Source organism: Schistocerca piceifrons, chromosome 9 (genome assembly GCF_021461385.2).
Source record: "Schistocerca piceifrons isolate TAMUIC-IGC-003096 chromosome 9, iqSchPice1.1, whole genome shotgun sequence".
Lineage (NCBI taxonomy): Eukaryota > Metazoa > Arthropoda > Insecta > Orthoptera > Acrididae > Schistocerca > Schistocerca piceifrons.
The window spans coordinates 211,846,581-211,862,087 of record NC_060146.1 but is presented as its reverse complement, the minus strand read 5'-3'; the positions used below and the strand labels follow the sequence as shown (position 1 = coordinate 211,862,087).

At 44.4% G+C, this 15,507-nt stretch overlaps 1 protein-coding gene across 1 annotated transcript; it reads left to right on the top strand.

The window, feature by feature from the left end:
- Nucleotides 1-269: 269 nt before the first annotated feature.
- On the top strand, nt 270-14,902 carry LOC124716872 (serine/threonine-protein phosphatase 6 regulatory ankyrin repeat subunit C-like; the record flags this gene model as incomplete). Its single annotated transcript, XM_047243424.1, has 6 exons — nt 270-329; nt 10,268-11,507; nt 11,607-12,313; nt 12,399-12,501; nt 13,103-13,164; nt 14,894-14,902. Coding segments are annotated over exons 1-6 (2,181 nt in total), but the record flags the coding sequence as incomplete, so codon positions are not given.
- Between the last annotated feature and the right edge of the window lie 605 nt (nt 14,903-15,507).

Below are 15,507 nucleotides of genomic sequence, written 5' to 3'. Positions count from 1 at the left end.
AGGCTGTTATATTTGAGTTTCACAAGTACAAAAATAACTCCCAGACAATATAGGTTGGTCGTAGATGTCTTCACTTAATTTCTCTTTGACGCCTGCTTCTCTTAAAATTCTTCATCAAAGTGGTGGTTGAAATCTGCTGCTGAGGCAGTGCGAATTCAATAGCTAATCCTTTTTTTTAAAATTTCACTGAACCGAGTTCAGTGTCCAAAGGACCTCACTATGTTGATATCTTTGCTACGCAGGTTGGAGTAACTATCGTGTGTGTGGACATGTCTCTAATGCAGTACATAGTAATCGGGCTTGAAGCTGAAAGAAATCGTGATGCTGAGGTAAGTCCAAACTAACAGCAATGTTCTCGTTCCAGACTAAATGATATTCTTTATGCTGGCTTTTAAATGAAAAATTCACTTTGCCAAAAAAAAAAAAATTATCATGATGTGAGTATTGACTGGTGAATACGCCTGATATTTGTCGTGAGCAACTAGATAGCCCCGCTTTCAATCTTAGTTAAGTGGTGAAGACTTTGTTATTTACAGGATGGGGCAAATGAAAGAGGCCCCTTGCGATTGGACGTGAGTGTATGCATATAACCACACCCTGTGGCGCGCACACCACGTGTGCACCGGCCAAGTCATTCACACCGATTCATAGCGTAGTGCGGGCCGCGTCGTGGAAACTGTGTGGTCAGTTGTGTGCTGAGAAGTTTGACTGTGTCAAAGTGCTAGTAAAGAGTTGCCATGCAACGCTAAGTCCGAAAATGGAGTCAGACTGGATCTGTTTTGAACAAGTCAAAAGAATTCCGAAACGTGCTCACACACCAGAAAATGTGGCTGCAGTTCAGCTGAAAATGCTCCAGAGTCCTGCCTAATCAACCCGACGCCTTCCGCAAGAGACCGGCATATCACTTCGATCATGCGGACGAATACTCCACCTGGACCAGCACACGCATTCCTACCCAGTGTCTGTTGTCCAAGTACCAAAAGCAGCAGGTGGCCCTCAGGAGCGCCGGTTTTGTGAGTGGCTGTTCAGTGAGATGATAATGAATGATTTGGACGTGGATCTGTTCTTTATGTCTTATGAAGCCCGGTTTCACATGGGTGGTTATGTCAACTCACAGAATTACAGGTTGTTGGCAGCGGGAATCCGATTGACTTCCACGAGGCACCATTGCATCATCGGAAGGCTGGGGTTTGGTGTGCAGTTTCTGCACGCCGCATTGTTGGTCCCATCTTCTTCCATCAGACGCACACTTACATCGCCAACATTTTGAAACCATTTGCGGCGGCACTAATGGAGGAGCGAAAGAGCTGCAGTTACTTCCAACAGGACGGAGCAACTGCCCACACAGCCGCCCGAACCTTGGAGCGCATTTACACAGGCTTCACGCCTGACAGAGTTGTTAGCAGGGGTTAGTCTAGTCGCGGCTCTAGCTGGCCCCCCCAGGCCACATGATCTGTCAATGTGCCGATTACTTTGTGTCGCGAGACCTCAAGTGTAAGGCATATCGAAACAAGCCTGACTGTCTTCCAGAACTGCAGCAGAACGTTTCGGGTGAGACCGCAGCAATTCCAGCAGTCCAGCTTCGATCTGCCTTCAGCAACTTGCTGAAGGGGCTCAAAAGTGCCAATACATGAATGATGGTTACTTTCAACATCTGCTGTAGTCAGCCCTGCATTTCCTTTCCTCCTCTCTGTTTCTTTATACTGTGGAACTCTGTTCTCTGGGCCATTTTTATTTGCCCCACCCTGTACTTTTACTAATGATAAACGCCATTGTGTTTCACTGCAGCACCTGCAGTTAGGTTTAGGTGAACGAGTTACAGAAATATAACTAAATTATATTACAACCACGGGCATTGAAAAAATGTTATGTTTTAGGCGACAGCTAAATTTATTTCTGTTTCCATTAGCAAAATATATTTGGAAACAACTGATACCTTTCCATGAGCCACTACGATAAAAAGATAATAAGCAGCCAGTTTCCAGAGCGCTTGTGATGATATTCGCTATTACTTGGAGCCAAGTAGAGCGTTGGCAGGTAGACTCGTTACGCAACTGGTTCGTGCATCTCATTCTGGCTGTGCACGCTACGTAGTTTCACAAGAGACAATGGAGGACATCAGACAAACGTTTCTCATAAGCACATGTAAGTCAATTCGTCAAGCATCTAGGCAACTTGATGCACCTCGATCAACATTGCATCGTGTACCTCACCAGCGTCTTCGTATGCGTGCTCGCAAAGTTCAAATTCTGCAACATCTGACACCGAACGACAAACCACGCCGACAACAATTTGCTGCGAATATGCTGCAGCGTATTGATATTGTTGCCAGCTTCCTGGAAAGATGTTTCTACTCAGATGAGGCAACCTTTCAGTTAAGAGGGAGGGTTAATAGGCATAATGTTCGGGTTTGGGGTTCGCAAAATCCGCACGTTGTCATTGAACATGTTCGAGATAGCCCTAAACTAAACACCTGGTGCGGGCTAATGTACGACACGATTGTTGGACCTTTCTTCTTTGCGGAACAAACAGTGAATTGGTCAGTGTATCTGGACATGTTGGAACAGCTTGTATACCCTCAGATACAAGACATGCAACCCAACATCACTTTTTAACAAGCTGGAGCTCCGCCGCATTGGCCAACGGCTGTTCGCAAGTTCCTGGATAGGAAATTCCTCAGTCGTTGGAACGGACGCGGAGGACCCATTACCTGACCACCACGTTCACCCGACATTACGCCGCTTGATTTCTTCATGTGGGGATTCGTGAAGGACGCGTGTATGCGACCAAAGTAGACGATATTCCTATGTTGCGACATCGTATCACTAATGCGATTGCAACAATAACAGAGGAAATGTTACAAAGAACTTGGCAAGAAATTAAATATAGACTCGATATTCTTCGTGCTACAAATGGTTCACATGTAGAGGTGTGTTGATGATAAATAAATAAATTGTTTGAGATGCTCTACAATGTGGTGCATTTTTCATTGTCTTCATTGTCGTATCTACTGTGTTTTTAGTTCGTTCCTGGGTCTTTGAAATCAGGGAGGTTTGAGTGGGACACCCTGTGCTAATGTTAGTAGCTTTGTGTGCTAATGTTAGTGTGACCTCTGTATTACAATTATTCTTTGATACAACATCTATGTAAACGTTTTGTTAATAATTTATATCACCGTAATCAATGCACGTATATAATTCCAAAAGTTATGTTCCGTTAAAGTCTTGGAATGTTCAAACTGTTCTTGTCGAACTGGTTCATCGACAGGGCAAAGTGTTCACATCTTGTGCGCTGAAATATGCAAGAAGAGCAGAAAGGTTATTTGATATGGCCTCCGATGTGAGAGAATTTTGACTTAACATTCATGGGGTAAATAGGTTAGCTCCGAAGTACGAAAATCAGACGGTAAGAAGAAAATTTCAAAGCTTGTTTTACACCATAGCCATAACGATTTCGCCGCCTTTTTTAGTAGCCACAGAAGATATCCACAACCACCGCCTGGGTCTTAACTAATCAAGTCAGAATTGTATAATTGCATGTACGAGTTACGCGGTTTCTTTTTCCATTACAAGTTTGTGTTATTTTAACTCTGTGTTGAACACCTATATCCTTAGTCATTTACCTATACAGGACTGCAGTGTTTCTGAGTATCCTGTTTTACTGAACTGAAAAGTAATTGCTTTCTTTCATAATGAGAAATAGTTCACGTAGAGTAATAGATTTCTTTACTATTAGTGAGCTTTTTTTCTGAAGTACTCCACGCGTTTCTTTATATGAGGTTACTCAGTGTTTCACCAAAGAACAATTACGAAGAAAAGATCTAAGGTGCTTTGCTTAAGTGTTAATCTTATTGAAATTTCAGAACAGTATTAAAGTTACATTCACAAAACTGTGATAATTCGGAATAGTTACTGACTAGTAAACTTGAAGGGCGAGCATAAGGAATAGTTCCTGTACAGCTTTGTAACAATGTTCTCCATTTGACGGACGAGGTCATCCATTTGAAAGGCATGCGGCCATACAGACTTGACACGGACCAGTAGTAATTCCATGGAAACGTCTTGATCCCTATAAACTTTATTTATGACGCGTTTCGAGTAATCATCATCGTTATTACTGTGGCAAAATTTACACAAAAGGAAATTAGAAAAGTTTATACATAAATATTACAAGGCCAGTGAAACATCAGGAACGAAAGTACATACCAATTACAAGGACACACAATGTGCTTGGGAAGCCTCTTAGAAGTATTCTATTTCTCACTTGTATGAGCTTTCCTAAGCCTATTGTAAGTACCTGTAACCAGTATCTACTTCCGTTCCTAATGTTACATTTTCCTTTTAATATTTATGCATGTTGTTGTTGTTGTTGTGGTCTTCAGTCCTGAGACTGGTTTGATGCAGCTCTCCATGCTACTCTATCCTGTGCAAGCTTCTTCATCTCCCAGTACTTACAGCAAACTACATCCTTCTGAATCTGTTTAGTGTATTCATCTCTTGTCTCTCTCTACGATTTTTACCCTACACGCTTCCCTCCAATACTAAACTGGTGATCCCTTGATGCCTCAGAACATGTCCTACCAACCGATCCCTTCTTCTAATGAAGATGTGCCACAAACTTCTCCCCAATCCTATTCAATACTTCCTCATTAGTTATGTGATCTACCCATCTAATCTTCAGCATTCTTCCATAGCACCAGATTTCAAAAGCTTCTATTCTCTTCTTGTCCAAACTATTTATCGTCCATGTTTCACTTCCATACATGGCTACACTCCACATAAATACTTTCAGAAATGACTTCCTGACACTTAAATGTATACTCGATGTTAACAAATTTCTCTTCTTCAGAATCGCTTTCCTTGCCATTGCCAGTCTACAATTTATATCCTCTGTACTTCGACCATCATCAGTTATTTTGCTCCACAAATAGCAAAACTCCTTTACTACTTTAAGTGTGTCATTTCCTATTCTAATTCCCTCAGCATCAACCGACTTAATTCGACTACATTCCATTGTCCTCGTTTTGCTTTTGTTGATGTTCATCTTATATACTCAGGGAGAGACTACAACCCTGTCTCACTCCCTTCCCAACCACTGCTTCCCGTTCATGTCCCTCGACTCTTATAACTGCCATCTGGTTTCTGTACAAATTGTAAATAGCTTTTCGCTCCGTGTATATTACCCCTGACACCTTCATAATTTAAAAGAGAGTATTCCAGTCAACATTGTCAAAAGCTTTCTCTAAGTCTACAAATGCTAGAAATTTAGGTTTGCCCTTCCTTAATCTAGCTTCTAAGAGAAGTCGTAGGGTCAGTATTGCCTCACGTGTTCCAACATTTCTACAGAATCCAAACTGATCTTCCCCGAGGTCGGCTTCTAACAGTTATTCCATTCGTCTGTAAATAATTGCTGTTAGTATTTTGCAGCTGTGACTTATTAAACTGATAGTTCGGTAATTTTCACATCTGTCAACACCTGCTTTCTTTGGGATTGGAATTATTATATTCTTCTTGAAGTCTGAGGGTATTTCGCCTGTTTCATACATCTTGCTCACCAGATGGTAGAGTTTTGTCAGGACTGGCTCTCCCAAGGCCGTCAGTAGTTCCAATGGAATGCTGTCTACTCCGGGGGCCTTGTTTCGACTCAGGTCTTTCAGTGCTCTGTCAAACTCTCCACGCAGTATCATATCTCCCATTTCAACTTCATCTACATGCATAAGCTTTCCTTATTTTTCTTTTGTGTGAATTTACCAGAGTTATCCGATGATGATTACTCGAAACGCATCATAAATACAGTTTTTAGCGATCAAGACGTTTTCATGGAATTACTATATGCCAAATTCTAAGAATGTTTATATTTTATGTATTTGCAGCTAAACGTGATTTTCATAATGTGTTTTAACTGAAATTTTCAGCTTTGGAATGAATTTCTGATACAATAATGTTTTGGGCCGCAAGGTTAGTTGTTGAGCCAGTGTTGCAATCCATACTACAATAACAGTATAATGAAGTGCTGTTATCAATTTTATAACATTTGTGTGCTTCAATAAGTAACTGGCTGCAACTGTTCTATCTATAGTTGATTCTGGTGCCTCGTGTTTCATTTGTGCGCCAGCTAGTAGAAGTAAGTGAAAGCTTCCTGATAAACGAAATGGTGATCGGTACACGTAATATGACTATCTGAAGACTGTTCCAATCCCAGTGTCTGTCAATAATTAAACTGATAAAAAATTCTCATGTCCCAGTTAGCGGTACTCCACCATCAGCAATTAATTGCCTATGCTGATCATTAACTTCTCTGCTTTAATATACAGATAGTAAGTGTTACTCAGAGCCAGTTGTTGTTAAAACGTTTCTGTATTCGTTCTGTGTTGTGCATACCACACCACCGGTACAATGCTTGCTACAATGTGCTACTGTCTCGAACCCTCATGTCCCAGTTAGCGGTACTCCACCATCAGCAATTAATTGCCTATGCTGATCATTAACTTCTCTGCTTTAATATACAGATAGTAAGTGTTACTCAGAGCCAGTTGTTGTTAAAACGTTTCTGTATTCGTTCTGTGTTGTGCATACCACACCACCGGTACAATGCTTGCTACAATGTGCTACTGTCTCGAACCCTATGTGCAAAACAGAATATCAGTACCAAGTAAAGTCATTTCTAGCAGTTAACATACTTTACTAACAGTGCTACTATTTGATTACAATTTTTCCTAATTAGGGTGTCGGCCATTGTCTTTTGTAGTTTGCACAAAGCAAACCTTGTTTCTGGCAGAACCTTGGTTCGAGGCCCGTTTGTTCTGCCTCTGCTTCCTTTCATTAGAATTCTTTTGAGAAACGAATCATAGTCCGAATGCCTCTCCATGACGCACGATAGCGGTCAAATCAAAATTCCTTTCAGAGAAGTAAGACTGTCGGCATATTGCTAATTTAGTAGAGCGGGTAGTGTTACAAGACCTGCACAGTTAAATCTCCCAGCTGCGTTTAAATAGTTTCATTATCCGACCGACGTTCGCACGTAGCCTATAATCGCGGAATGAAACATTTAGTTTACATCTGGTTTAGATCATTTCATTAGAGCGACCTAATCTGGCGTTTATGTATACAACCAGATTATGGGCTGGTCCGATAATAAAATACATTACATGCGGCTGAGAGGTGTTGCTCTGTAAACACGATCTTGTTAGGAAATTCGTATTGTCTGATGTTTCTTTTCTGTTAATGTAAATAGTGTATGTTTTCTGGGAAACAAAGATTTGTTCATGATGTTTAGGCAACTTGTATAGCACAATGCTCCAAAATGTTTATGAAATACAGGGTGTTTCAAAATGAATGTACAGGTTATAAGGCACTGCGGCAGATATTACATTCACCTTACAATTGTAAATAATGCACCAAATGAAGGAGAAACGCAAACAGTTTTTCTTACAGTTATTCAGTGTGAACACAGATCACACATCGGGTCGATAGGCGAATTGTTCCGAAACCTTGATCAATCTGTCAGGAGTAACCTTTGCAATAATACAGTTTCTAAAGCCGGATAGGTCAGCTGATACCGGAGGAACACACACATGATCGCGTCAGATCGTGCGTGAATGTGGAGGTCATGCATAAAATGCTGTGTCAACCGACCCTTGCGCCCAATCCACCCGTCGGGTACGGCGCCGTTTAACCAGCCGCGTACTAAGTTATGCCAGAGAGGCTCTAACATTCTGCGTGGTGTCTGTTTGATCTACGTCGTGTCTCCCTACGTGCGTTCATTACCTTGTTGTTGGTTAGTCAGCGTCAGGGGGCGGCGGGCGGTGCAGCTCCACACACCTCGCTGTCTCGGTAACAACTCTCTCGAACTTCTCTTTACTACAATTTACTGAAGTGGGTTTAAGAAAAATGTATCTGGCTGTGTTTTCAACTGACCAGTCAGGTCAATGTTAACCTTAAACTCCGCCTACAAAAATTCTGTCTATCCAATGAGAAACGTTATACTTTTCGTGGTGGCAATGTTTTTAAAGTTTGCAACGTAACAGAGACGCGTATAGTCTCACGCTAAAACGTGCAGCTGGTGTGGCCCTTTTAGTGTTATCGTAAGATCTATACTGATCTTCTGGAGGGCTCTATCTTTTAACGTGGGCTGTGGGGTGGTCTTGGCGGTTGGCGGGAGATGTGGGTGTCCCTTATTGTGGGGCCTTCTAGCTTACACGACTCTGCTCTCGGCTTCTGTTCTCGTTTCTCCCCTCGGAACTGCGTCTGTTTCACGGTGGGAAGGTATGACATGCATTTAGGCCTTCTTGTGTTAGTCTGTGGTATTCCATTTGCTCACTCGTTGATCGTATTACTTTGGATAATTTAACGTCAGGATTTATTCGGAGCTATGTGTCATACTGCCGGATTTGCTATCATGTCAGGGTTTTCATGGAAGGTGTTGGATTTGCCTGACACCTTACAAGGCAGCACACCATCTTGTTCCCAAATGAAGATATGTTGATTAACTTCTTCCCATTGAGGCACAGGCCACAGCAGTAGCACATCAGGGTAAGAAACATCAGTTACAGTTTAATCACCGAAAAAGGAACCCCTTTAACATTCAGCCCCCAAGGGCTAAGTGTGAAAGACTCGCACTCGTTCAACACGTTTTTCAGTCACTATTTTGTCATTCCATACTCTTCCCATTGCGCACCGGTATACAAACAAAACTGTTTCAGTTGCTCTTTCAATTTGTGTATTACACTACTGGCCATTAAAATTGCTGCACCAAGAAGAAATTCAGATGATGAACAGGTATTCATTGGACAAATATATTATACTAGAACTGACATTTCATTACATTTTCACGCAATTTGGGTGCGTAGATCCTGAGAAATCAGTACCCAGAACAACCACTTCTGGCCGTAATAACGGCCTTGATACGCCTGGGCATTGAGTCAAACAGAGCTTGGATGGCGTGTACAGGTACAGCTTCAACACGATACCACAGTTCATCAAGAGTAGTGACTGGCTTATTGTGACGGGCCAGTTGCTCGGCCACCACTGACCAATTTTCAATTTCAATTGGTTTTCAATTGGTGAGAGCTCTGGAGAATGTGCTGGCCAGGGCAGCAGTCGAACATTTTCAGTATCCAGAAAGGCCCGTACAGGACCTGCAACATGCCGTCGTGCATTATCCTGCTGAAATGTAGGGTTTCACAGGGATCGAATGAAGGGTAGAGCCACGGGTCGTAACACATTAAACAAAGTGCCGTCAAAGCGAACAAGAGGTGACCGAGACTTGTAACCAATGGCACCCCATACCATCACGCCGGGTGATACCCCAGTATGGCGATGACGAATACACGCTTCCAATGTGCGTTCATCGTGATGTCGCCAAACACGGATGCGACCATCATGATGCTGTAAACAGAACATGAATTCATCCGAAAAAATGACGTTTTGCCATTTGTGCACCCAGGTTCGTCGTTGAGTACACCATCGCAGCCGCTCCTGTCTGCGATGCAGCATCAAGGGTAACCGCAAGCTGTGGTCTTCAAGCTGATAGTCCATGCTGCTGCAAACGTCGTCGAACTGTTCGTGCGGATTGTTGTTGTCTTGCAAACGTCCCCAACTGTTGACTCAGGATCGTTGCAGCCATGCGGATAAGATGCCTGTCATCTCGACTGCTAGTGATACGAGGCCGTTACTATCCAGCACGGCGTTCCGTATTACCCTCCTGAACCCACCGATTCCATATTCTGCTAACCGTCATTGGATCTCGACCAACGCGAGCAGCAATGTCGCGATACGATAAACCGCAATCCGACCTTTATCAAAGTCGGAAACGTGATGGTACGCATTTCTCCTCCTTACACGAGGCACCACAACAACGTTTCACCAGGCAACGCCGGTCAACTGCTGTTTGTGTATGAGGAATCGGATGGAAACTTTCCTCATGTCAGCACTTTGTAGGTGTCGCCACCGGCGCCAGCCTCTTGCGAATGCTCTGGATAGCTAATAATTTTCATATCACAGCATCTTCTTCCTGTCGGTTAAATTTCGCGTCTGTAGCACGTCATCTTCGTGGTGTAGCAGTTTTAATGGGCAGTAGTGTATTTACAATTGTAAGTTGAACGTAAGAAATGCTACAACGCTTTAAAACTGGTATGTTCATTGTGAAACGCCCTGCAGTTTACACAAGTAAGAACAATTACGTATCTGTTAGAGAAGCAGTCGACATTCTTTGGTGATTAATCGTTAATGTCGTTGTATTCAGTCTAAGAGCTCAATACAATTTACAGGTGGCGAAGCTCTCTGCGTTTAAGACACTAGACATAGTCAAAAAGAGACTAAGTGATGGATGTACAGCACAGGAGGTTGAGCTAGACCAGTGGAGAGAGATACTTCCTGAATCTGTGATTGACCGTATAGTGCAGCAGCTGACAACAGCCGGTAATGGTACCACGCTGCGCGGTACACTTGATGCGGCGATGTTGTACGGCGCAGTAGTAACAGGTGATGCAGAATGTGTACGACTGCTGATCCAGGCTGGGGTTGACCTCAATGTACAGGTTAGTAGTGGTGTGACAGCTACACATGTGGCAGCAGCTGCTGGGAATGTCGACTGCTTAGAGTCGCTACTCTCTGCTGGTGCTGACTTCAATGTGAAAGACAAGTCAGGTCGGAGTCCACTGCACTGCGCAGCAGGAATGGGCAGGGCACAGTGTGTGAAGGTACTGCTGCGGGCCGGCGCAGACGCGCTTGCGCAGGACTCGGAACGGCGCAGTCCGCTGCATTGTGCAGCCAGTGCAAGGGCTGCGGAATGCGTCAGGCTACTGGCCAATTCAGCCAAAAACCTGGAGGTTACAGACCTGAAAGGCGCCACAGCACTACACTGCGCTGCAGTGAAAGGCGACGTTGAAAGTGTGGAGCACCTGTTACGTGCAGGGGCTCGCAGCAGCCCACTGAGTGACACCGTGGGCACACCTCTGCACGGGGCAGTATTGAGAGGCAACCTCGACTGCGTGAGGCTGCTGCTGCAGGCGGGGGCCAATCTGACCGCGGGAACTGCTGGTGGTTTAACTGCGCTGCACTTGGCCGCGTGGGGAGGCAACCCAGACAGTGTGAGGCACCTCCTGAAAGCTGGTGCGAATATCCGGGAGAAGGATGATTCCGGTTTGACTCCGCTTGCCATTGCAGCAGCATTCCGCAGACCTACCTGCGTGAGGGTACTGGTGGAAGAAGGAGCTGACGTAGACGAGAGGGACAGCAATGGTTGCACACCACTACACTATGCAGCATCCAGTGGCGAGACTGAGATTGTGAAGCTACTGCTGGACGCTGGTGCAGATGCACTTGCCCAGGACTCGCTAAGTAGGACACCACTGCATGTAGCATCACGCAAGGGGAATGCAGAATGTGTCAGGCTACTGGTGAAGAAAGGAGCTGATGTCGACAAGAGGGACAGCAACGGCCTAACACCACTACACTATGCAGCATCCAGTGGCGAGACTGAGATTGTGAAGCTACTGCTGGACGCTGGTGCAGACCCGCTTGCCCAGGCCCTCAGAAGTTACACACCGCTGCACTTCGCATCTTTCATGGGTAAAGCTGAATGTGTCAGGCTACTGGTGAAGAAAGGAGCTGATGTCGACAAGAGGGACAGCAACGGTGGAACACCACTACACTATGCAGCATCCAGTGGCAAGACTGGGATTGTGGAGCTACTGTTGGACGCTGGTGCAGATGCACTTGCCCAGGACTCGCTACGTAGGACACCACTGCATGTAGCATCAGGCGAGGGGAATGCAGAATGTGTCAGGCTACTGGTGAAGAAAGGAGCTGATGTCGACAAGAGGGACAGCAACGGTGGAACACCACTACACTATGCAGCATCCAGTGGCAAGACTGAGATTGTGAAGCTACTGCTGGACGCTGGTGCAGATGCACTTGCCCAGGACTCGCTACGTAAGACACCACTGCATGTAGCATCAGGCGAGGGGAATGCAGAATGTGTCAGGCTACTGGTGAAGAAAGGAGCTGATGTCGACAAGAGGGACAGCAACGGTGGAACACCACTACACTATGCAGCATCCAGTGGCAAGACTGAGATTGTGGAGCTACTGTTGGACGCTGGTGCAGATGCACTTGCCCAGGACTCGCTAAGTAGGACACCACTGCATGTAGCATCAGGCAAGGGGAATGCAGAATGTGTCAGGCTCCTGGTGAAGAAAGGAGCTGATGTCGACAAGAGGGATAGCAACGGTGGAACACCACTACTCCATGCAGCATTCAGTGGCAAGACTGAGATTGTGAAGCTACTGCTAGAAGCTGGTGCCGACCCGCTTGCGGGGGACGCACATAGGTTCACACCACTGCACTACGCAGCCTTCAGGAGGAATAAAGTGTGTGTCATAATGTTACTCTATGCAGCCTGGGTCAGACACAGAGCAAGCAAATGAAGCTGGCCATAGACCACTCTACTGTCCAGCTACGTCTGCTGTTGAGGTCAATGTTCCGGCGGCGCAAAGTTCATGTGAGTGAGGGGTTCAAAATTTACATCTCGTCTACAGGTCGTCTAATAGATGCACTGAGCTGTGCATTCAGGGAAATCAGCACTCGTTTGAACAGCCACTTAAAAGACCCTTCTCCTACCAGAACATCAACCTGAACACAACTTATGGTAAGCTTGTACAGTCCAACCGTAAACTCTGAACGTTTCAAATTCAGTAAGTAAATTTTTTAAAGCTTTGATGTAAACTCATTTGTACACAGTTGGCTTAAATACATAAAGTGCCTGACAGAGAAAAAATAATGTTGTGTTAAAAAAATTGTAGCTCTTTGCTGTAATCTCACAAATAATTAAATAAACTATGTTTATATTCTGTAATAACGTTCCTTACCTTTACCTGTCTACAAAAATATTCCTTTAACTTATTATTTTGTAAGTTACAGAGAAAAACGTCTCTGACTACCTGAAAGAGCCTGCTTGTTGCAGTAAGCAAGTTGTTAGTTACATATGAGACAGAATACGACATCAAGAAATTAGCCGTGAAAAGCACGACAGTACACACAAACTACAGGAAGGCAGAATTAAACTCTGATCCCTGGCTGGGAGAGGAAATTATGAAACACAGTCAGTGCAGATAGGGGAAAAGAAAGTGATGTCATTGACAGAGAAATGGAAAGAGAAAGAAGCGCAACTGGGAAGACATGCGACCATTTGGTTTACTCTTTGCACTAGAACTGGCTGCATTCGTTAATATTTCGTGACCACACGCACTTTCCAGTAGGTTTTCAGCCATGTCACTCACAAATTATTTTCGTCTTGATATGTCACTGTAATTTACTTCGAGCATAAAGTATACACGAAAGAAAAGACTTAAGATTTAGGTTAACTGTTCCTCCATTCGTCTCTCTGCACAGTTCACATATATGTATTAAAAAAATCAACTTTCGCACTCTCCTCTGTGTCTTTAAACGACAAACCGCCCTTTTGCCTCCTACTCCCTTTTCCAACGACGCATTGCTCGCACTCTCCTCTACAATCGCAGCCCAATGATGTCCCGATACAATGGAAGAGATATCTCCCAACGCGAGACGCTTTCAAAGTATACAACAACACATTTGTTCTCAAAGTAGCCGACACAGGCGCACTGGTGGAACGATTGGTCGCCCCACGGGAGACATTTCACAAAGAACGTCCAATGCCGCCTCAAGCTTTGACACTGGGTTCACCTCGGCCCAAAAGAGAGTCCAGAGGTCCATTCTTGAATGTCATACCCCATTGAAGCCCTTCCTTGATGATTAGACCCCGAATTTAAATAATACTCGTGTCAACAACTTTTCTAAGTATTAACAGATATTTTCTACACTGCCGAAAAAAATTAACACATCTGGTAAGATGATTTCGATTTCGATCCCATGACGGCATATTGCACTAGGGGTTTAGTACATCTACTGATAGTGGGTTCAACGCCGCCCGGCAGCATATAGCGCCCTGGCAGAGCTACCAGAGCTGAGTCTGCTCTATTAGAGAACTCCCACAGCCAGAAGGCCCAGCTTGGTGCAGACGTGTGAAGCAAGCAGGCAATCGTGCCACAGACAGGCACCCGTGCTTCCGACAGCCAACTGAGCGAGTTTGAAACGGTGCAACGTCCCCTTAGGAAAATTAAGAATGACTGTGCTGGTAAACCTCTTACGTTACCTGAATTTCGAACAGCTCAGCAAAACAGGACGTACTCAGACATTTCCCTCTTTACTTCTCCTGATCATCACTAATCTGACACGCAACATTTTTTAGCGCGACGCAATCTGACTTTCAATAATCCCTACAAAAGAATGGCCCTGACTAACACTAACCTATACCTTTCGTGAATCACTCACCTCACAAAAATCTTCGTTACTCAAACTGCTGCAATACAGCGAGCGCCACTACTGCCAGCTGAATAAAAGATTCTAACGACTGAAGGCACTAACTACTGATAGGCGTATAGATAGCAAATGAAAGATTTTGATAGAGAACAAACAATGTATTAACCTTACTAATGTTGAAAAGTCATCATATACATACAGGGTGTTACAAAAACGTATGGCCAAACTTTCAGGAAACATTCCTCACACACAAATAAATAAAAAATGTTATGTGGACATGTGTCCGGAAACGCTTAATTTCCATGTTAGAGCTCATTTTAGTTTCGTCAGTATGTACTGTACTTCCTCGATTCACCGCCAAGTGGCCCAATTGAAGGAAGGTAATGTTGACTTCGGTGCTTGTGTTGACATGCGACTCATTGCTCTACAGTACTAGCATCAAGCACATCAGTACGTAGCATCAACAGGTTAGTGATCATCACGAACGTGGTTTGCAAACAGTGCAATGTTTACAAATGCGGGGTTGGCAGATGCCCATTTGATGTATGGATTAGCACGGGGCAATATCCGTGGCGCGGTACGTTTGTATCGAGACAGATTTCCAGCACGAAGGTGTCCCGACAGGAAGACGTTCGAAGCAATTGATCGGCGTCTTAAGGAGCACTGAACATTCCAGCCTATGACTCGCGACTAGGGAAGACCTAGAACGACGAGGACACCTGCAATGGACGAGGCAATTCTTCGTGCAGTTGACGATAACCCTAATGTCAGCGTCAGAGAAGTTGCTGCTGTACAAGATAACGTTGGCCACGTCACTGTATGGAGAGTGCTACGGGAGAACCAGTTGTTTCCGTACCATGTACAGCGTGTGCAGGCACTATCAGCAGCTGATTGGCCTCCACGGGTACAGTTCTGCGAATGGTTCATCCAACAATGTGTCAATCCTCATTTCAGTGCAAATGTTCTCTTTACGTATGAGGCTTCATTCCAATGTGATCAAATTGTAAATTTTCACAATCAACATTTGTGGGCTCACGAGAATCCGCACGTAATTGCGCAATCACGTCATCAACACAAATTTTCTGTGAACGTTTGGGCAGGCATTGTTGGTGATGTCTTGATTGGGCCCCATTTTCTTCCACCTACGCTCAATGGAGCACGTTATCAC